We start from the raw sequence: 22,592 nt of genomic DNA on the forward strand, positions 1-22,592 counted from the left end.
AAGGTCTCCTACTTCTTCCCATGTGTCCATTAGCCCATGCATCACCATCATTGTCACCTGGTCTCCACTCACAACCCTGCTGTCTGTATCTACCCTCACCTACCTGGTCCTCCCACCCTGGCTTTTTACCCCATCGACCCCCCCACCCTCCCCATTTACATAATCTCCTGCCTCTTATTCCTCACCTTCCTGTCTGTCTACACTCCCTCAGCCCAAGTCCAGCCCCAGCCTCATCTTTCCCCCATGTACACTTCCATTTTCCCTCTTTGCTCAGTCCCGAAGCAGTCTTCACTAGAAATGTCGACCATTCTCTTGCACAAGCTGCAAACCCACAATGTTCAGCAATTTGCTTTTAAACTGTTTGCCAAGTAACCTTTGGGAAATGAAGTTCTTCCTATTATTACATCCCAACCTTGCAGCTTTTCCTGGAACTGCAGGTTTGAACACCATGGTCCCAAAGGCCAGAAACACAGGAAACAGTTTACAGCCCAATAAAATAAATACAACTTTATTATCAATATAAATGTTTGCATTGGAGCTCCATTTCCCCAGTCCTATCAGAGATGACGTCACAGCCCGGCTCCAGTCAGACTCTCCAGAACCTTCACCCTTGCCGCTTTCACAGATTCTTGATAAATGCTGACTTGCTCGGAGGCAATTTTCTTCTACGAGGAAAGAAAAATAGTTTTGAACCTGCTTGACAATCAGAACAAAGTCGAAGGCTCGCGGAGCACCTCCTGGTTCTCTACAGATACCATCACTTTCCAGCGTGGCCCCACACCCCACTTCCTGTTCTGGTTAAAGCTCCCACCCAGCTGCAGGACCTGTAACATTGGAATTACAGAGGCCCCCCTGGAGAGTCCCACCCCTGACCCACAACCATCTCATCCCTCCTGGTCCAAGTGCATTCTCACCAGGTACAACTTCAGCCGCTTCATCTCCAGCCGGAAGAACTCTTCCACCGTCAGATCCAACACATCCACTTTCAATGCAAGGAATTCACAATCTGGGGAGTGTAGTTGATGCTCCACCCTTTCAGTAGTTTCAATGGGGGTGGGAAGAATAAAAACAAACAGTCACAGCTCACTATCTTTAACAAATGAAGCTCCAATTTAATCTTGGCAAGCACAACAGAGATCAAGTCTGTAATGAGAGCAGTGAGTAGAAACATAGAAAACAGGTGCAGGAATAGGCCTTTTGGCCCTTTGAGCCAGCACTGCTATTCAATATGTCTGCTCATCCGAAATCAGTACCCCATTCCTGCTTCCCCCCCCTCCCCCCATATCCTTTGATTACATTAGTCCAAAGAGCTAAATCCAACTCTCTTGAAAACATCCAGTGAATTGGCCTCCACTGCCTTCTGTGGCAGAGAATTCCAGAATTGGGGAGCATTGCAGAATTGTTAACTTATTTTACATGTCATCCAAGTTTCCCCACACATACCAAGGGTCATCTTCTGGTTGCCAGCTTTCGAATTCCATCAGACAAAAGAAGCACTTGGTGACATCTGGTTCATTCTCAGTCGGACAATGTAGAAATCCAGCCTTGGCCATCTCAGAGAACACAGGGACAATATGTCATTGGTCAACATTGGTCAACATGTCATTAGCCATCTCAGAGAACACAGGGACAACATGTCATTGGTCAACATTGGTCAACATGTCATTGGCCATCTCAGAGAACACAGGGACAACATGTCATTGGTCAACATTTATTCATATCTTCTGTCACTATTTTACTGGATAAAACACAAATGACAATTTGACTTTTATTCTTACTTTTCCCATCGGTGCCTTGAAGGGAAAGCTGGTTAAAAAAACAAATAAAGTACCCTCTGATGCTTCAGCTAGATTATCTGAATGAAATAACTGCTTTAGATTCCAACAAGAAACTAAGCCCAAGTTCAGGGAGCAGAATTAGGCCATTTGCTTATCAAGTCTACTCTACCATTCAATCATGGCTGATCTATCATTCCCTCTCAACCTCATTCTCCAGCTTTTGCTCCATCTGTCAAACTTCACCTTCCATCAACTTGTCCTCCACAGCCATCTATGGCAATGAATTCAACATTCACCACCCTCTGACTAAAGAAATTCCGGCTCATCTCCTTTCTAAAGGTACGTCCTTTTTTTCTGAGGTTATGGCCTCTGGTCCGAGACTCTCCCTTTAACAAAACCATGTTGACTTTGGCCTATTTTATTGTATGCTTCTAAGTACTCAGAAACCTCATCTTTTAAAGTGGCCTATAGTTTCCACTCTTCTGCCTCTTTCCTTCTTGAACAGCAGAGCTATATTTGCATTTTTCCTATATCTGGAACCACCCCCTTCTTGAAAGATCACAACTAATGCCTCCACAATCTCTAAAGGCACCTCTTTCAGAACCCTAGGGTTGCAGTCCATCTGAATAAGACCAGGTTACTTCTCCACCTTCAGACCCTCAGCTTCACAAGCACCTTCTCTTTAGTGATAGTCATTCCAATACCTTCAACACCCTGACTCTCTTGAAGTTCTGGCACGTTGCTGGTGTTGTCTATTGTGAAGACTGATGCAAAAAAGTTATTCAATTCTATTACCATTTCTTTATTCCCATTCTCACTTTTCCAGCACCATTTTGCGGCAGTCCAATGCCCACTCTTGCCTCTTTCTTACTCTTTATATATCTGAATGAACTTTTTAAAAATCCTTTATATTATTGGCTAGCTTACTTTTGTATTTCATCTTTTCTTCCTGGATTGCCTTTTTAGTTACCTTCTGTTGTTTTTAGAAGATTCCCAATCCTCTGGCTTCCCACTAATCTTCGCAATGCCTTCTCTTTTAGTTTTGCACTGTCCCTGACCCCTCCTTGTCAGGCAGTCACCTCATTTGCTCATTAGAATCTTTTCCTCTTTGGAATGCAAATATCCTGCATCTTCCGAATTGTTCCCAGAAATTCCTGCCATTGCTGTTCCACTGTCATTCCTGCTAGGGTCAAATTTGGCCAGCTCTTCTCTCATTCCTCTGTAGTCACAATTGTTCAACAGTAAAACCGGCATATCCAATTTCATCTTCTCTCTCAAATTGCAGGTTGAATGTTATGTCACTCACTGCCTACTAGTGGTTATGTCACTGCCTACTAGTGGTTATGTCACTGCCTACTAGTGGTTATGTCACTGCCTACCAGTGGTTAATTTACCTTAAGCTCCCTAATCAAATCTGATTCATGACCAAATCCAGAAATGACTTTTTCCTGGTTGGCTCAACTACAAGCTGCTCTAAGAAACTATCTCATCGGCACTCCGCAAATTCCCTCTCTTGGGGTCCTGTACCAATCTGATTTTCCCCAATCTACCTGCACATTGAAATAGACAATAGACAATAGGTGCAGGAGTAGGCCATTCAGCCCTTCGAGCCAGCACCGCCATTCAATGCGATCATGGCTGATCACTCTCAATCAGTACCCCATTCCTGCCTTCTCCCCATACCCCCTCACTCCACTATCCTTAAGAGCTCTATCCAGCTCTCTCTTGAAAGCATCCAACAAACTGGCCTCCACTGCTTTCTGAGGCAGAGAATTCCACACCTTCACCACTCTCTGAAAAAGTTCTTCCTCATCTCCATTCTAAATGGCCTACCCCTTATTCTTAAACTGTGGCCCCTTGTTCTGGACTCCCCCAACATTGGGAACATGTTTCCTGCCTCTAATGTGTCCAATCCCCTAATTATCTTATATGTTTCAATAAGATCCCCCCTCATCCTTCTAAATTCCAGTGTATACAAGCCTAATTGCTCCAGCCTTTCAATATACGACAGTCCCGCCATTCCGGGAATTAACCTAGTGAACCTACGCTGCACGCCCTCAATAACAAGAATATCCTTTCTCAAATTTGGAGACCAAAACTGCACACAGTACTCCAGGTGCGGTCTCACCAGGGCCCGGTACAACTGTAGAAGGACCTCTTTGCTCCTATACTCAACTCCTCTTGTTATGAAGGCCAACATTCCATTGGCTTTCTTCACTGCCTGCTGTACCTGCATGCTTCCTTTCGGTGACTGATGCACTAGGACACCCAGATCTCGTTGAACATCCCCTCTTCCTAACTTGACACCATTCAGATAATAATCTGCCTTTCTATTCTTACTTCCAAAGTGAATAACCTCACACTTACCTACATTAAACTGCATCTGCCATGTATCCGCCCATTCACACAACCTGTCCAAGTCACCCCGCAGCCTTATTGCATCTTCCTCACAATTCACACTACCCCCCAGCTTAGTATCATCTGCAAATTTGCTAATCCCCCCCATGACCGCTGTAACATTGCCTTTCTTACATGCAGATTGGATCTCCTGATGTAATGTGCATCCTACTTCCTGGCTGTTTGGAGGCCTCCAATCTGGGTCTTTTTACCCTTGCAGTTTCTCAGCTCAACCCACAAGGATTCTACATCTTCTGATCCGATGTCACCCTTTTCTAAGGATTGAATTTCATTCTTTACAAAAGAGCTATCCCATCCCCTCTGCCCACCTGTCTGTCTTTTCAATAGGATGTGCAACCTTGGATATTCAGCTCCCAGCTCAGATCCTCTCTCAGCCAAGTCTCTGTAATGCCCACAACATCATACTTATCAATTACTATGTGCATTCAAATACAACACCTTTAATTCAGTATTCACCACCCCTCTTCTCACATTGATCCTGACTTTACCTGCCCTTTCTCCATCCCTTCTTAAACCTGCTGTCCTGTCACTTCTGGAGACTTCCACAACTCACTGCACTCACCTTCCTTTAACTTCATTCATAAGTTTCCAATTTGTTGAATCCACCTCGCACTATTTAGTTTAAAGCCCTATCGATGGCCCTGGTTACACGGTTTGCCAGGACTTGGTCCCAGCTGGGTTCAAGTAGAGTCTATCCTGTCCTTCCCCAATACTGGTGCCAATGTCCCACAAATTCAAACCGACTTCTTCCACACCAGTCTTTGAGCCCACGCGTTCAACTCTCTAATCTTCTCAACCCCATGCCAATTTGCGTGCGGCTCAGTAAGCAATCCAGAGATTATTACCTTCTTGGTTCTGCTGTTCAAATTCCCGCAGAACGTCTTTCCTCATTCTATCTACGTCATTGGTACTCGCATGGCCCACAACGACCTTTCCCCTCCCACTCCAATTTCCTCTGCACATCAGACAAGATGTCCTGAACCCAGGGAGGCAACACCACCTTCGGGACTCTTGATCCTTGTGACAGAGAATAGTGTCAATGCCCCTAACTATGCTAGCCAATGCAAACAACATTTTTATTCTCTCTCCCCTTTCGAATGCCCCCCCCCCCTCCCCCCCAAACCCAGTCCTGGTCAAGTTGCTCATCCTTACTACGGACCCCATAATCATAGAAAATAGGTGCAGGAGGAGGCCATTTGACCCTTCGAGCCAGCACCGCCATTCATTGTGATCATGGCTGATCATCCACAATCAGTAACCTGTGCCTGCCTTCTCCCCTATCCCTTGATTCCACTAGTACTAGTCCCTAGAACTCGAACCTTTAAATTAATCCAGTGAATTGGCCTCCACTGCCTTCTGTGGCAGAGAATTCCACAAACTCACAACTCTCTGGGTGAAAATGTTTCCTCTCACCTCAATGGCCTTCCCTTTATTCTTGGACTGCGGCCCTTGGTTCTGGACTCCCCCAACATTGGGAACATTTTTCCTGCATCTAGCTTGTCCAGTCCTTTTATAATTTTATACGTCTCTACAAGATCCCCTCTCATCCTTCTAAACTCCAGTGAATACAAGCCCAGACTTTCCAACCTTTCCTCATATGACAGTCCCTCCATCCGAGGGATTAACCTCATGAACCTACGCTGCACTGCCTCAATAGCAAGGATGTCCTTCCTCAAATTAGGAGACCAAAACTGCACACAGTACTCCAGATGGGGTCTCTCCAGGGCCCTATACAACTGCAGAAGAACCTCTTTACTCCTATACTCAAATCCTCTTGTTATGAATACCAACATGTCATTAGCTTTCTTCACTGTCTGCTGTACCTGCATGCTTACCTTCAGTGACTGGTTTACAAGGACACCCAGGTCTTGTTGCACTTTCCCTTTACCTAATCTGACTTCATTGAGATAATAATCTGCCTCCTTGTTTTTGCCGCCAAAGTGGATATTCTCATTTATCTACATTACACTGCATCTGCCATGCATCTGTCCACTCACTCAACCTGTCCAAGTCACCCTGCAATCTCCTAACTTCCTCTTCGCAGTTCACACTGCCACCCAGCTTTGTGTCATCCGCAAACTTGCTAGTGTTACTTCTAATTCCATCACCCAAATCATTTATATATATTGTAAATAGTTGCGGCCCCAACACCGAGCCTTGTGGCACTCCACTCACCACTGCATGCCATTCTGAAAAGGACCCTTTTATTCCTACTCTTTGCTTCCTGTCTGCCAACCAATTCTCTATCCATGTCAATACCCTACCCCCAATACCATGTGCTCTAATTTTGCTCACCAATCTCCCATGTGGGACCTTAAAGGCTTTCTGAAAGTCTAGATACACTACATCCACTGGCTCTCTTTGATCCATTTTACTTGTCATATCCTCAAAAAATTCCCAAAGATTAGTCAAGCAGGATTTTCCCTTTATAAATCCATGCTGACTTGGACCAAACCTTTTACTGCTATCCAAATGCACCGTTATTACCTCTTTAATACTTCTTTTTTTACCTCTTTACCTCTTTAATCGTGTGCACATCAAGGAAGAATCTCAGACCTGCTTTACAAGCTCAAGGGCTGAGGATCCTCTAACACTGGCCTGGTGTCTATTCCTTTGCCTGCCTCACTAGCAGTCACATCCTCCTTATGACCACGGACCACGTTGGAAGCAAATACTCCAGCAGACGTAACTGCCACCAGAAACACATCATCCAGGTAATTGTCCCTGACCCTGACGTGCCGGAGCATTTGAAGCTCAGACTCCAGGTCGTTAACTTTCAACCCGAGTTCCTCAGTCAACCAGCATTTGCTGCAGATGTGGTCACCAGGAATCACCAAGGGGTCCACCAGCTCCCACATCATGCCGCTGCAACATATTGCATGATCCTGCATGTCTCCTGTGTATTTAACAACTTTGTTTACACTTTCTGCCTGTTGATGCTGCTTTGCTCAGGGCTTGACAGGTTCCCTCCTCAGCTCTCCTCGCCAAAGGCTTGTTGCACTTTGCCTCCACAAGGCCGCTCCACTAGACCTTGGCTTCTTATTCGCTACTCTCCCTCTAACTGTGCCTGTTCAATCCAAGTCCCGGCTCTGCAATTAGCAACACATTAAACATTTTTTTTAAAACAGTGCAGAATTTTTTCTGTAATTGATTTTTTCTCCAGCAAAATGGTTTCTCTCCCATGAAAGACTTCAGCTTCACAAGGTGGAAAAAACTTCTGACTGATTCTGTACATTTTTTCCCTTTATGCACTACTCTCCCTCTATGCAATGGCCAGGGAAAACCAAATGGCGACAGTTAACAAATGGCTGTGCTAAATAAATGCTATTCACAAAATTCTTCCAGAAGAAAATGCAAGCCCAGTACATTGAGCTCTTAAGATGCTCAAATTTATAAAGGATCTAGGGGTTTATTATTCTAAATGGAAGGAAGTTTAATTGAAATACATCGAGTTGCTTTGAGGGGAGTTTTTGAAAAATAAAACTGCTTAGTCAAGTTGTGATTACGAACTGATATTTGAACCCAGTTCCAAAGAATTAGGGCATATCAGGAGGAATTAAACAGACGTTACAAAGGGACTAGTTGGAAAAACAGCCAAGCAGTTGCACCAAGGAAAGATTTCACTGTTCAGCTCTCAGTGCATTTAGCAATTAAGCAAATTGTGAAGAAATAATGTTTTGAAAACATAACAAGAAATGAGGAAACTTTGAGTTCTTGTATTAAAATGCATTTGTTTTAGACTGAGGGCATTTGAACTGGGCGGTAGAGTTGCTGCCTTACAGCACTTGCAGCACCAGAGACCCGTGTTTGATCCTGACTACGGGTGCCACAAAATGCTGGAGTAACTCAATGGGTCAGGCAGCATCTCTGGAGAGAAGGAATGGGTGACATTTCAGGTCGAGACCCTTCTTCAGACTGACTACGGGTGTTGTCTGTACGGAGTTTGTACGTTCTCCACATGACTTGCGTGGGCTTTCTCCGAGAACATCGGTTTCCTCCCACAATCCACAGGTTTGTAGGTTAATTGGCTTGGTATAAATCTAAATAGTCCCTAGTGTGTTTAGGATAGTGTTAGTGTGCGGGGATCGCTGGTCAGTGTGGACTCGGTGGCCCAAAGGGCCCGTTTCCGTGCTGTATCACTAAAACTGAATAACCAATAAGAATCAATTTAGATTTCAAAATATTCCAGTTAATTGGAGGTAACTCTGCCAGTGAAAGAATAATTGAAATTAGGTAATGTCTACACGTTATAAATTATACATGGGCGTCACATTTATGATGTCATGGAGCACAGAAACAGGCTTTGGCCCAGTCATCCATGTCAACCAAGATGCCCTGTCTCTGCTAGTCCCATTTGCCTACCTCACTGGTGTGATTGTTCCTGCCTCAAGCAGTTATTCTAGCCCATTCCATATACCCACCATCTTGTGTGGAAAATGTTGTCCCTCTGGCTCCTATTAAATGTTTCCACTCTTACCCTAAACCTATGCTCTTGATTCCCCTGGTAAAAAGACTATTCACTTATTGAGTTTTGTACACCTCTATAAGTTCACCCCACAATCTCCTGCACTCCAACTATTGAAGTCTTAGCTTATTCAACCTCTCCCTGTAGCGCAAGTCCTTGCAACATCTTTGTAAATTGCTGCACTCTTTGTAACTCAATGGCACCTTTCCTGTAATACCACAAACAAAACTGAACACATTGCTCTGTCAATTTCTGTTTGCAATGGAAGCCAACTTTCAATGCCCTCCACCCCCACCCACCCCCAAATCCCTACCAGAGGAACAATCTTACCAATTTCATATTCCCAATTAAATAAATCAAGTCACAGGAAGCTTTGGCCTCCGTATTAACCCAAGATTACCTCCAGCTCTAGGGCTGTGATCCGTCATAGAAAAACTTTTTTTTTCTCTGAATTAAGCTAAAATTTAAATAGAATTTCATACAAGCTGTAGGGGAACAGGATCTTTCATTTCCGACAAAAATTAAAAAATGTCTTATCACCAAGACCTAGGTCTTTATCTCTACATGCAGCAAACATTTTACATCAAAGTATGGGACATTCCCATTGCTCAGTTACTGTGAGGTACCAATTTTCATCTTCACCCAAAATGGTGACATCCAATATGTTCATAAGTGATAGGAGCAGAATTAGGCCATCAAGCCCATCAAGTCTTCTTGGCCATTCTTCATCCTGGCCCTATTTCCTGCCTTCACCCCATAATCGGCAGCACCCGTACTAATCAAGAATCCACAGCCTTCCGTGGCAATGAATTGCACAGATTCACCACCCTCTGACTAAAGAAATTGTGCCTCATCTCCTTCTTAAAGGAACTACCTTTAATTCTGAGGCTATGACCTTTGGTCCTAGACTATCGCACTAGTGGAAGCATCCTCTCCACATCCACTCTGTTGAGTCCTTTCACTAGAGAAACATAGAAAATAGGTGCAGGAGGAGACCATTCGAACCAGCCATTCATTGTGATCATGGCTGATCGTCTCCAATCAATACCCCGTGCCTGCCTTCTCCCCATATCCCTTGATTCCACTAGCCCCGAGAGCTCGATCTAACTCTCTCTTAAATTCATCCAGTGATTTGGCCTCCACTGCCCTCTGTGGCAAAGAATTCTACAAATTCACAACTCTCTGGGTGAAAAAGTTCCTTCTCACCTCAGTTTTAAATGGCCTCCCCTTTATTCTAAGACTTTGGCCCCTGGTTCTGGACTCCCAACATGGGAACTTTTTTGCTGCATCTAGCTTGACCAGTCCTTTTATAATTTTATATGTCTTTATAAGATCCCCTCTCAATCTTCTAAACTCCAGCGAGTAGTGGCCCAGTGTCATCAAAAGCTCATCATATGTTAACCCACTCATTCCTGGGACCATTCTCCTAAACCTCCCCTGGACTTTCTCCAGAGCCAGCACATCCTTCCTCAGATATGGGGTCCAAAATTGCTTACAATACTCCAAATGCAGTCTAACCAGTGCCTTATAGAGACTCAGCATTACCTCCCTGTTTTTGTACTCTACTCTTGAAATAAATTGTATTTGCTTCCTTATTACCAATTCGACTTGCAAATTAACTTTTGGGAATCCTGCACCAGTCCCTTTACACCTCAGATTTCTGGATTCTCTACCCATTTACAAAATAGTCTTCATTCCTGCTACCAAAATGATTAGATCCACACTTTGCTACCCTGTATTCCATCTGCCACTTCTCTGCCCACTCTCCCAACCTGTCCAAATACTTCTGCAGAGTCCCTGCTTTTTCTGCACTACCTGCCCCTCCACCTATCATCATATAGTCTGTAAACTTGCCCACAAAGCCTTCAATCCCCTCATCCAAATCATTAATATACAACGTGAAGAGTAACAGCCCCAGCACCAAGCCCTGCAGGACACTGCTAGTCACTGGCAGCCAACCAGAAAAAGCCCCCTTTACTGCCACTCTGCCTTCTGGCATCCAGCTAACCTACTATCTATGCTGGCATCTTCCCTTTGATACCATGGGCTCTCATCATCTTTAGCAGCCTCATGTACAGCACCCTATCAAAGGCTTTCTGAAAATCTAGGTAAACAACATTCACTGACTCTGCTTTGTCTGATCTGCGATTTACTTCCTCAAAGAATTCCAGCAAATAGTCAGACAAGACCTCCCCTTCACAAAACCATGCTGACATCAGCCTATTTTATCATGAACTTTCAAGCACTTTGTAATCTCATCCTTTATAATGGACAACCACTGAGGTCAGGCGAACCAGCCCAATATCTCAACTCACAAGGTCATTTCAATCTGAATGTAAACAGTCACTTCCCCTCCAGTTTGGATGAAGCACCGTTTGAGTTTTAACCCAAAGTAAAACTTTCCACAAACCAGATCACAGCCCAGGAGCAAATATATATTATCAACCACTTTCAAAAGTTCCAGGCAGGAACAGACAACTATAAAACATTCCTGAAAAACAGCCCTACAGCTGAACTATAGATTTCATGAAACAACATTTTGGCCCATTTACAGAAAAACGACTCATCAAATTATCAGGAAACAGGTCCCAAATTAGTCTCATTGCTTTCTCATCCATCCCCATGTTCCTGTAGTTGTCGGCATCTGGTCCCCTACTCACATTCTCTGGTGTACAGCAGCACTTCCCAGTGAATGGCCAGTTCCTGAAGGTGGCTAACCGATTTTCATACACATACATTAACTTGAACTGTAACAAGCAAGCGGCATGATCCACCATCCTGCTGCAAACAACACCACACACACAGCTCACACACCCGTCCTCCAGGCTGATAATCAGCAGCAGATAATTAGGCACAATCAAGCCTGATTGAAAGAATAAACCAATAAAAGAGAAGCACCATGTTAAGTGAAATGCCACTGAATAGTCTTCAACCACTTGCCTTCACTGACACAATTTGATTGAGCAGACACAATGGCACAGTTGTCATTAAGTGTGCAGGAGGGAACCGCAGGTGCTGGTTTACACCGAAGATAGACACAAAATGCTGGAGTAACTCAGCGGGTCAGCGGCAAGTCCGAAGAAAATAAATCGGTGGCATTTCCGGTTGTGAACTTTCTTCAGCTGAAGAGTCTGATCAAGAGTCTCGATTTAAAACGTCACCACCTCCTTCTCTCCAGAGATGCTGCCTGTTGTACCCGCTGTTACTCCAGCATTTTGTGCCAGATGTCATCAAGTGATTGATTTAAGTTCATGTTTATTGGATAGACACATCATTACAATTCATAGTTTTATTATATTTAGCACATAAAATGTAAAGATTGAGGATTCCTCTTTTTGAGGGTTATTCATTATTGTCAATCCTGCTGACTGCATATGTCAGCAACACAAATATTTTATCTCCAAGTTTTAGTTTAGTTTTTTTAGTTTAGAGATACAGCGTGGAACATGCCCTTCGGCCCACCGGGTCCGGGCTGACCAACGATCCCTGCACATTAACACTATCCTACGCCCACTGGGGACAATGTTTACATTTACCAAGCCAATTAACCTACAAACCTGTACGCCTTTGGAGTACGGGAGGAAACAGAAGATCTCGGAGGAAACCCACGCAGGTCACGGGGAGAACGTACAAACTCCGTACAGACAGTACCCGGAGTCGGGAACGAACCCGGGTCCCCGGCGTTGTATGCGCTGCAAGGCAGCAACTCGACCGACTGCAACTTACGCCCTTCTCTTTGCACTTTTGTCGGTATCCGATGACTTTTCATTGCTTCTTGTGTAATTTGGTTTTTGTGTTGAGAACATGAGAAATAATTTAATTCCAATTTCTTTGTCACAAATGTCTTCGTCTCTGCAGCAAACTGTCGGTTCACAGATTCGGACTGAAGTCTGAAGAAGGGTCTCGACCCGAAACGTCACCCATTCCTTATCTCCAGAGATGCTGCCTGTTGAACCCGCTGAGTTACCCCAGCGTTATGTGTCCACCTATGATTTAAACCAGCATCTGTTGTTGTTTTCTACACATTTGGTCCACCCAATGGCCTTGTTTCAGAGCAGTGCCTGGCTTTGTAGAGGAATGACACCTCTAAGTGTCCACATAACACCCTCCCTGATACTCATGCGAACTCTTTAACTTAGATACAGAAAGCCACCAATTAGTCCACACGCATCATGCCGGCTCCCAGCAGGGAGAACTTGTAAACTCCACACACAGCAACTGAGGGCCAGGCCCGACTGCCACTACAACCTACAACTATATCATGGTTCTGTGGATCTTTCTCCATCAGCCGCCCCTTTGTGCCATTCGACTGGTCTCCTCTTGAAATAGAAATAGTGAGAGGTGTTTTGCCGTCTCCTGTCTGTTGTACAGAGTGCCCACAGGCAGCGTTTCATCAGCACTCCTCTCTGGCAGAGAACAACCAGGACATTCTGCAATCCCCTGCTCTGAACCGCGCTGTTTCCCCAGATGCAAGAAGGTGAAAGCCCATCGTGAAACTTGTGGGAGATGTTCTGAGGCATTTAACGGAACAGGGAGATCTGTGAAAATGTGGTGATGTCATCTATAACTACGGTCTTACACACTCGCATGCGGTCATATATACACTGAGCGTTTTCTTTCGTTTATTACATTGTTTACAGAGTACTATGTTTACACATTCTGTTGTGCTGCTGCAAGTAAGATTTTTAATGTTCTGTCTTGGACATATGACAATAAAACACTCTTGACGATTTGTCAAACAAACTCTGGAGGTCCCAACCATGAATCAAATTTAAATGTTTGCACCATCTCAAGACTGATTCAACAAACCCACATCTCCTTATATATTTTATTGCCGGGTTCTCTGTGTTAACAGAGCCCAGGGAAGATTTACAAAGATGTTGCCAGGACTCGAGGGACTGAGCAATATGGAGAGGTTGAGCTGGAGAATTTGACTCAGTAATATTTCAAGGGGAGATCAGTATAGACCTGTTAGCAGACGCTGAGCAGCACAGGATCCAGATGCTGGAGATCCTGGGCCTGGAAACGAACACGAACAACCCCAGCAAGGGAGAGGGCAAAAAGGAAATGGATTTTACTGTCCTTTTCAGAATGGCAGGCAGTGGCGAGTGGAGTGCCGCAAGGCTCGGTGTCAACATATAACATATAACAACTACAGCATGGAAACAGGCCTGTCCGGCCCTACCAGTCCACGCCGACCATTCTCCCTGACCTAGTCTCATCTACCTGCACTCAGACCATAACCCTCCAATCCCCTCCCATCCATATACCTATCCAATTTACTCTTAAATAATAAAATCGAGCCAGCCTCCACCACTTCCACCGGAAGCCCATTCCATACAGCCACAACCCTCTGAGTAAAGAAGTTCCCCCTCATGTTACCCCTAAACCTTTGTCCCTCAATTCTGAAGCTATGTCCCCTTGTTGGAATCTTCCCCACTCTCAAAGGGAAAAGCCTACCCACGTCAACTCTGTCCGTCCCTCTCATAATTTAAAAAAATTAGTTGGGGCCGCAACTATTCCATACATATTAATGATTTGGAGGACGGAAGTAACACTAGCAAGTTTGCAGATGACACAAAACTGGGTGGCAGTGTAAACTGCGAAGAGGATGTTAGGAGGTTGCAGGGTGACCTGGACAGGTTGAGTGAGTGGGCAGATGCTTGGCAGATGCAGTATAATGTAGATAAATGTGAGGTTATCCACTTTGGCGGTAAAAACAAGGAGGCAGATTATTATCTCAATGGTGTCCTTGTACATCAGTCACTGAAAGTTGGCGTGCAGGTACAGCAGGCAGTGAAGAAAGCTAATGGCATGTTGGCCTTCATAACGAGAAGATTTCAGTATAGGAGTAAAGAGGTTCTTCTGCAGTTGTATAGGGCCCTGGTAAGACCCCATCTGGAGTATTGTGTACAGTTTTGGTCTCCTAATTTGAGGAAGGACATTCTTGTAATTGAGGCAGTGCAGCGTAGGTTCACGACATTGATCCCTGGGATGGCGGGACTGTCATAAGAGGAAAGATTGAAAAGACTAGGCTTGTATTCACTGGAGTTAGAAGGATGAGAGGGGATCTTATAGAGACTTATAAAAGGACTGGACAAGCTAGATGCAAGAAAAATGTTCCCAATGTTGGGGGAGTCCAGAACCAGGGGCCACAGTCTTAGAATAAAGGGGAGGCCATTTAAAACTGAGGTGAGAGGAACTTTTTCAATCAGAGAGTTGTGAATTTGTGGAGTTCTCCGCCACAGAGGGCAGTGGAGGCCAAATTACTGGAAGGATTTAAGAGAGAATTAGATAGAGTTCTAGGGGCTACTGGAATCAAGGGATATGGGGAGAAGGCTGGCACGGGTTACTGATTGTGGATGATCAGCCATGATCACAATGAATGGTGGTGCTGGCTCAAAGGGCCGAATGGCCTCCTTCTGCACCTATTTTCTATGTTTCCATGTTTCTATGATTGAGGCATCATAGACCCACTCGCAAAACAGAATAAACCGAGTATTGATTTAAACCATTTATCGATTTAGACCGACGTTGAGTGGTGACACTACAGAGGTAAATAAAATCATGAGGGGTATAGATAGGGTGAATGACAAAGTCTTTTACCCAAGGTAAGGATCAAGAACCACAGGACACAGGTTCAAGGTGAAAAAGGAAATATTTAATGGGAACCTGAGGTGCAACGTTTTCATTCAGAGGATGGTGGGTAAATGAAACAAGCCATTTGAGGAGGTAGTTGAAGGAGGTTCAGTGACAGCATTTACAAGACAATGCTACATGGACAGGAGAGGTTTGGAGGGAATGGGCCAAACACAGGCAAATGGGACCAGCTGAGATGGGGTCTCGCAGTTTGCATAGAAGGCTTGGGCAGAAGGACTTGTTTCTGTGTAGTATGTCTCCATGACTTGGAGAGGCTTCTCATTAAACTGTACCATGGATCTGAGCAGTCTAAATTGGATAGAACTGTTGTCTTCATCTTTGATGTTTTTTGTAACAAAGAAATGCAAGAGTATGTCACAATATTAATCTCCTGTCTGGGTTTGAGAGTATAGTTGTTATTGTTGCCATGTATTTTTTCAGCTGATTATTGGATGTATCCTCTATGCACCCATCTTCTCACCGCCGTTACCAGATTTGAGGAACAATTTTCCTCATTGTTAATGTTACTCCTTAACATAAGGAAACAGGTAGTGATTAAGGTTAATCCTTAATGAAGATGATTGATATTGTTCGACCCCACTGGTAGCCATGGTCTGTAACTGCCCCAGCAGTGAGCAACTGCTACACGATCAGTCAAAGGTCGAACAGAGAGATACAACAAAGCTCAGAAGCACCGTGAGTGAGCCTGCTGATCTGGAGAACGAACATCAGAACACACAATTAAATATTGCTACAATAACGATGCACGTTACTAAAAAGCTTCTAATTACTAACCACTGATTCACGACTTCTGTCCACCCCACATCATGATGAACATGTAACCCAGAGAGGCAACAATCTGAAGGACCTCCTGGTCAGTACTAAACTACGCACTACCCCACATTGTGGAAAAACGTCACATGGGACTTGTAATCAATTACAAATACTAAAAAACATACATAACAGGGCCACAGGAAAGAGAACCCCAATAGAACAGAGAATTACTTGTGAGCAACAAAATGTAAACTGTACTTTTAAATGTAAACAGTGTCACATACTGTACATGGGTGAAGCAGGCAACAGGCTAGGAATTCAACACACTGGATGCCTCAGTAATATTACAAGAGGAGACCAGAATAGACCTGTCAGCCGACACTTCGAGCAGCATGAGATGCAGAGACGGGAGATCCTCAACATCCTTTCAGAAGGAGAGAGCAGAGGGAGAGGGAAACGTATTGAGGCATCATAGAAGCATTCGCCAAACTAACTAAGCCAGGTGTAGGTTTAAACCATTTATCGATTTAGACCTAACACTAAACACTCCGGCAGATCGAATGGAAGGGGCATGATCAATTCATTGTAATGCAACCTTAAACAAGGGCCACTAATATTAAACTCTACTTTCCCTGCAATTGGAGCGAATAAGAATTACTTTAACTAAGGAATATAACCAGGTGCAACCCTAAATTATAAGTAAGGACCTTGACAAGAAAATAAAATAAACAATGCTAACACCACCCTGGATTAAACATGACTCTATGGCTCTAAACCTAAAATTAATCCTTATTAGGATGAAGGATATGACAATGAAAAATTGTGGAGCCCAATGAAGGCCAGTGGATGAGGAGGTAATGATGACGTGGGCCAGATCAAAGTGGCAGTCTCTCGTGAGACTATCGTGACCAGTGAGAACAATGAGATGCAGAGACGGGAGATCTGCAAGAGGATGTAACTAGTAGAGTGGATAAGGGAGAACCAGTCGATATGTTATATCTGGACTTTCAGAAGGCCTTCGACAAGGTCCCACATAGGAGATTGGTGTACAAACTTAAAGCACACGGTATTGAGGGCTCAGTGTTGAGGTGGATAGAAAATTGGTGGGCGGACAGGAAGCAAAGAGTAGGAATAAACGGGTCCTTTTTGGAATGGCAGGCAGTGACTAGTGGGGTACCGCAAGGCTCAGTGCTGGGACCCCAGTTATTTACAATATATATTAATGATTTGGACGATGGAATTGAATGCAACATCTCTAAGTTTGCGGATGACACGAAGCTGGGTGGCAGTGTTAGCTGCGAGGAGGATGCTAGGAGGCTGCAGAGTGACTTGGATAGATTAGGCGAGTGGGCAAATGCATGGCAGATGCAATATAATGTGGATAAATGTGAGGTTATCCACTTTGGCGGCAAGAACAGGAAAGCAGAGTATTACCTGAATGGTGACCGATTAGGAGAAGGGGAGATGCAACGTGACCTGGGTGTCATGGTGCACCAGTCATTGAAAGCAAGCATGCAGGTGCAGCAGGCAGTGAAGAAAGCGAATGGTATGTTGGCATTCATAGCAAGAGGATTTGAGTTTAGGAGCAGGGAGGTTCTGCTGCAGTTGTACAGGGCCTTGGTGAGACCGCACCTGGAGTATTGTGTGCAGTTTTGGTCTCCTAACCTGAGGAAAGACGTTCTTGCCTTAGAGGGAGTACAGAGAAGGTTCACCAGATTGATCCCTGGGATGGCGGGACTTTCATATGAAGAAAGACTGGATAGACTGGGCTTGTACTCGCTGGAATTTAGAAGACAGGGGGGATCTTATAGAAACATATAAAATTCTTAAGGGGTTGGAGAGGCTAGATGCGGGAAGATTGTTCCCGATGTTGGGGGAGTCCAGAACCAGGGGTCACAGCTTAAGGATAACGGGGAAGTATTTTAGGACTGAGATGAGAAAACATTTCTTCACACAGAGAGTGGTGAGTCTGTGGAATTCTTTGCCACAGAAGGTAGTTGAGGCCAGTTCATTGGCTATATTTAAGAGGGAGTTAGATGTGGCCCTTTTTGCTAAAGGGATCAGGGGGTATGGAGAGAAGGCAGGTACAGGCTACTGAGCTGGATGATTAGCCATGATCATATTGAATGGCGGTGCAGGCTCGAAGGGCCGAATGGCCTACTCCTGCACCTATTTTCTATGTTTCTATGTGACAACTCTGACAACCAAACCCCAGTGCTTGGTCACTGTGAGGGCAGGTTCTGTCGGCCTCTTGGTGACTGGCGAGTCTGCCATAAATGAACTGGTGAGGTGACAGCTACACCCAGAGCCTGTGGCAACCAATGGCACAGCAGGAAACGGCCTACCTGATTAAAGGCAAGAACAGCATTATTGGAGTCACACAGAGACACACCAACCCTCACACACCCACTGTTCACACACTCATTTCATTCTCTCCACATTCCCATCAATCACCCCAGAGATTCTATCTCCCATCTGTACATCAGAGGGAATCGCCAGTGGTCAATTAATCGACCGAACCCCGATCTTTGGAATGTGGAGAACCAGAGATCCCACTGGAACCTCTGGTCACAGGGAAAGCAGACAAGGACCACCCAGCAGTGCAGTGCGGCAGGTCCTGATACAAGTTCTTCACCTTGACTTCCTCCAACGCTGACTGCAGCATCCTGTCTTTTGTTTCAGATTCCAGAGTCTGCAGTCACTTTACTCTTCCTCTCTCCAACTGCGCTGCCTTTCCTTGGTTTCTACTTTATTTTTTAGTTGAATTGTTCTTTAGTTGTGCCTTCTATTTGATGATGGCCAATCCGGTGTTGCCTGAAGGCCAGGTTTTTGTTTAGTTTATATAAGAAAATAACTGCAGATGCTGGTACAAATTGATTTATTCACAAAATGCTGGAGTAACTCAGCAGGTCAGGCAGCATCTCGGGAGAGAAGGAATGGGTGACGTTTCGGGTCGAGACCCTTCTTTTGTTTAGTTTAGTTGTGTTTATTGTCACATGTACCGAGGTACAGTGAAAAGCTTTTTTAATATAGTTTAGTGTAGAGATACAGCGCGGAATCATGGTCTTCGGCCCACCGTCCACAACGACCAGCAGTCCCCGCACACTAACACAATCCTACAAACACACTAGGAACAATTTACAATTATACCAAGCCAATTAGCCTACAAACCTGTATGTCTTTGGAGTGTGGGAGGAAACCGGAGATCCCAGAGAAAACCCATGCAGGTCACGGGGAGAAAGTACAAACTCTATACAGACAGCACCCATAGTCATGATCGAACCCGGTTCACTGGCGCTGTAAAGCAGCAACTCTGCTGCTGCGCCACCATGCCACCTGAGAAGCATTTGTTCTGTGCTAGCCAGTCAGCAGAAAGTCAATACATGATTACAATCAAGCCATCCACAATGTACAAATACATGATAAAGTTAATAACGTGAATAACGTTTAGTGCAAGATAAAGTCCAGCAAAGCCTGGGGGGAGATTTGATACATGGAGCAGTCAATGTGGGAGAACAGTCCCAGAGGTTGCAGTTTGTGTCCCATTTCCCAGATGTATCCAACCCTGGACCACCAAGGACAAGCTGTCAGCACCCTGACTAATGTTAAAAAAAAAGATTTGCTCCAGTTGATTTGGTCTTCATCACCTCTCCATTGAAGCTTTGATATTTCACGTCTCTACCTTGTTCTACCTGCTCCATTGAATCCAAGGAATTGGATGCTGAGATACAGCATTGTGTTTCCATTGCTGGTGAGTAGCAGCAGCCAAGTTGACTTGTTGAATTAATATGGACTGAAGAGCATGGATCCGTGGGATATCCGCATTGGTCCCAGCGGCAGCTGATGGAACCAGTGAACCGTTGGTGGGACCGGAAGCAGGGAAGGAAGTGCAGCGGGTGGCAGAGAAGCTACGGGGGAAGCCAAGGGCACGGTACCAGTCGTGGGATTGGGCAGAAACCTGGCCCCCATCAGGAACTCGTTCTGCAATGGCAGCAACACCTAGTGAGATGAGATGAAAACATTTGTTTGAATATCTCACAGTCATTGGGAATGTTAAACAATAAAACCTGTTCTTCACTTGCAGACCCTGTCAGACGTAGGTTTGGCCCCAGTGGGCCAACTGACCTATCCTGGACATACTCTTCATAAAATACAGTCGGTTCCTGGAGAACAAGCAGTGGGTGAAACCTGGTTGAATCGACTTTGGTTCAATTTCGCCCCACAGTAGTCCTTACAAGTTATGCTAACTCTCCCAATGATGTTTCTCACACCCATTCTCAACCTGACAATGTCTCAACCAATCAGTCCATCAGCAATTACACGACCATCTGGGAAGGTCAGGAAAACCATGGCCCTTTGTCACATTGGGGAACAACTCTCAGGCTAAACTGAATACTCATCAAGAGAGCCTTCACTCCAAGGTCAGGAGAAATCTAACTCCATAAAACCGAGGTGAGAAGGAACTTTTTCACCCAGAGAGTTGTGAATTTGTGGAATTCCCTGCCACAGAGGGCAGTGAAGGCCAAATCACTGGCTGGATTTAAGAGAGAGCTCTAGGGGCTAGTGGAATCAAGGGATATGGGGAGAAGGCAGGCACGGGTTATTGATTATGGATGATCTGCCATGATCACAATGAGTGGCGGTGCTGGCTCGAAGGGCCAAATGGCCCCCTCCTGCACCTATTTTCTATGTTTCTATGTTTCTATAACATATTCGACACATCATGTCCCTTTGCAAAGGAACTTTAATGATAACCTTGGGTTAGAAAGCAATCAAGTTCACATCTCAACAGCTGCATAATACAACGTGCATTTTGTACCATTCGAGTCGGTGAGATGACCGTGTAAATGAGCATTGGACTCAATGTGTAAAAGAATGACTGAACTAAGAGGAAGGCTGTGAGGCTGCTGTCCTAACATCAGTTGCTAATGGATGATCACACTGATCCTTAAGTGGACTTTCTCTTTACTTTATTTGCCAGAGATTCTTTATGTACCTTGTGCCCATCTTACATGTACTCCTATAACCCCTGTACTCAAGGGATTCACATGGTCCCAGATGCCTACACTTGGACAGTCTCCTTTTTCTTGACCAGGTCCTCAACATTTATCAGATTTGAATTTGTGGGACATTGGCAGCAATATTGGGGAAGGAGGGAACTGTTCCGATGGGACGAACTCCACTTGAACCCGGCTGCGACCAGGCTCCTGGCAACCCGGCTGCGACCAGGCTCCTGGCAACCAGGCTGCGACCAGACTCCTGGCAACCCGGCTGCGACCAGGCTCCTGGCAACCCGGCTGCGACCAGGCTCCTGGCAACCCGTATAACCAGGGCCGTAGATAGGGATGTAAACTAGGGGGGGGGGGTCAACAAATTTGAAGTTCAGGGGTGGGGTTAAAGGGAAAAGGGGTGCAGGAAAAGTTATAGAAGTCTCCAGAATTAATGGGATGGAATGTTTAAGAAGGGATAAGAAAGAGCCGTCCAAGGTCAGCTAAAATCGGGGCTGGTGTGTGAGGGGAGAATACTCCAGCATTTTGTGTATTTGAATGTGTGCAGTATAAGAAATAAAGTGGATGAGCTTGTGGCACAGTTAGTAATTGGTAGGTGTGATGTGGGAATTGCAGAGACGTGGCTGCAGGAGGATCGGAGCTGGGAGCTGAATCTTCAAAGTTATACGTTCTATCGGAAAAACATAAGTGCAATCCTCATAGGCGCAAAGTAATGCACATAACGCACAAGTTCTAATAAAATTAGGGCAGACACCGAGAATGAAAGGGCTCTGGGATCACACCTTGATGAATGACATTGCAGTGGAGAGGGGTGCAAATGTGATTGACCATGATGCTGCTTGGGACAGAATCTTTCAGTTATATGTAAAGGCTGGAAAGATAGGGATTGTTTTCCTTGCCAAGGAGAAGGCTGAGAGTGATCACCATGGAGAGCATTGCAGGAAATGTTTCCCCACACCAGAGGAATCCATCTCCAGAGAGCATAGGTTTCACCTATGACCAGAGATTGGAGACTTGGATGGGAATTGAGGAAGCTCCTGTTTTACCCAGCGTGGATGGAAGCAGGAATGTACTGCCCGATTGGGGTGGAGGTAGGTAGTATCATAGCATGCAAGGGGAGTCTGGATGGGCACGTGAATGACCAGGACAGAGAGGCTTTGGGCTTTGGGTTGAGTGTTGGTAAATGCACTCATCATAGACAGTACTTGGTGGTTGGCATGGACACTGGGCCAAAGTTCTGCCTTCTGAGCTGTGTGACCCCAAGATATTGGAATTCTAATGCATATTTAACCTCGGGCCAATGTCCTGTTCTCTAACTCCAGAAAGGATGTTAGGGCCCAGAAAACACAAAGTATTCGAGACTGAGGGGTTACATTGTCATTTTAAACAAGAGAAACTAGGAATTTCCGTCTTGGGGGCAAAGAACTTTGGGAGTAAGTGTAGGCACAAAATAATGACTAGTTCAATTAGAAGTTGTTCCATGACCACGGGACACATTTAAAATTTGAC

General features: G+C 44.9%; 1 protein-coding gene across 1 annotated transcript; it reads right to left on the bottom strand.

Annotated features, from left to right (window-relative positions):
• Positions 1-569: 569 nt before the first annotated feature.
• On the bottom strand, positions 570-11,438 carry LOC144608732 (baculoviral IAP repeat-containing protein 5.1-like). Its single transcript, XM_078426761.1, has 4 exons — positions 11,322-11,438; positions 1,444-1,553; positions 915-1,032; positions 570-665 (listed from the first exon to the last, which is right to left on the bottom strand). Exons 1-4 carry the CDS (start codon positions 11,436-11,438, stop codon positions 570-572), a joined length of 441 nt encoding a protein of 146 aa, XP_078282887.1.
• Positions 11,439-22,592: the final 11,154 nt, after the last annotated feature.

The sequence above is a fragment of the Rhinoraja longicauda genome, chromosome 32, assembly GCF_053455715.1.
Source record: "Rhinoraja longicauda isolate Sanriku21f chromosome 32, sRhiLon1.1, whole genome shotgun sequence".
Taxonomy (NCBI): domain Eukaryota; kingdom Metazoa; phylum Chordata; class Chondrichthyes; order Rajiformes; family Arhynchobatidae; genus Rhinoraja; species Rhinoraja longicauda.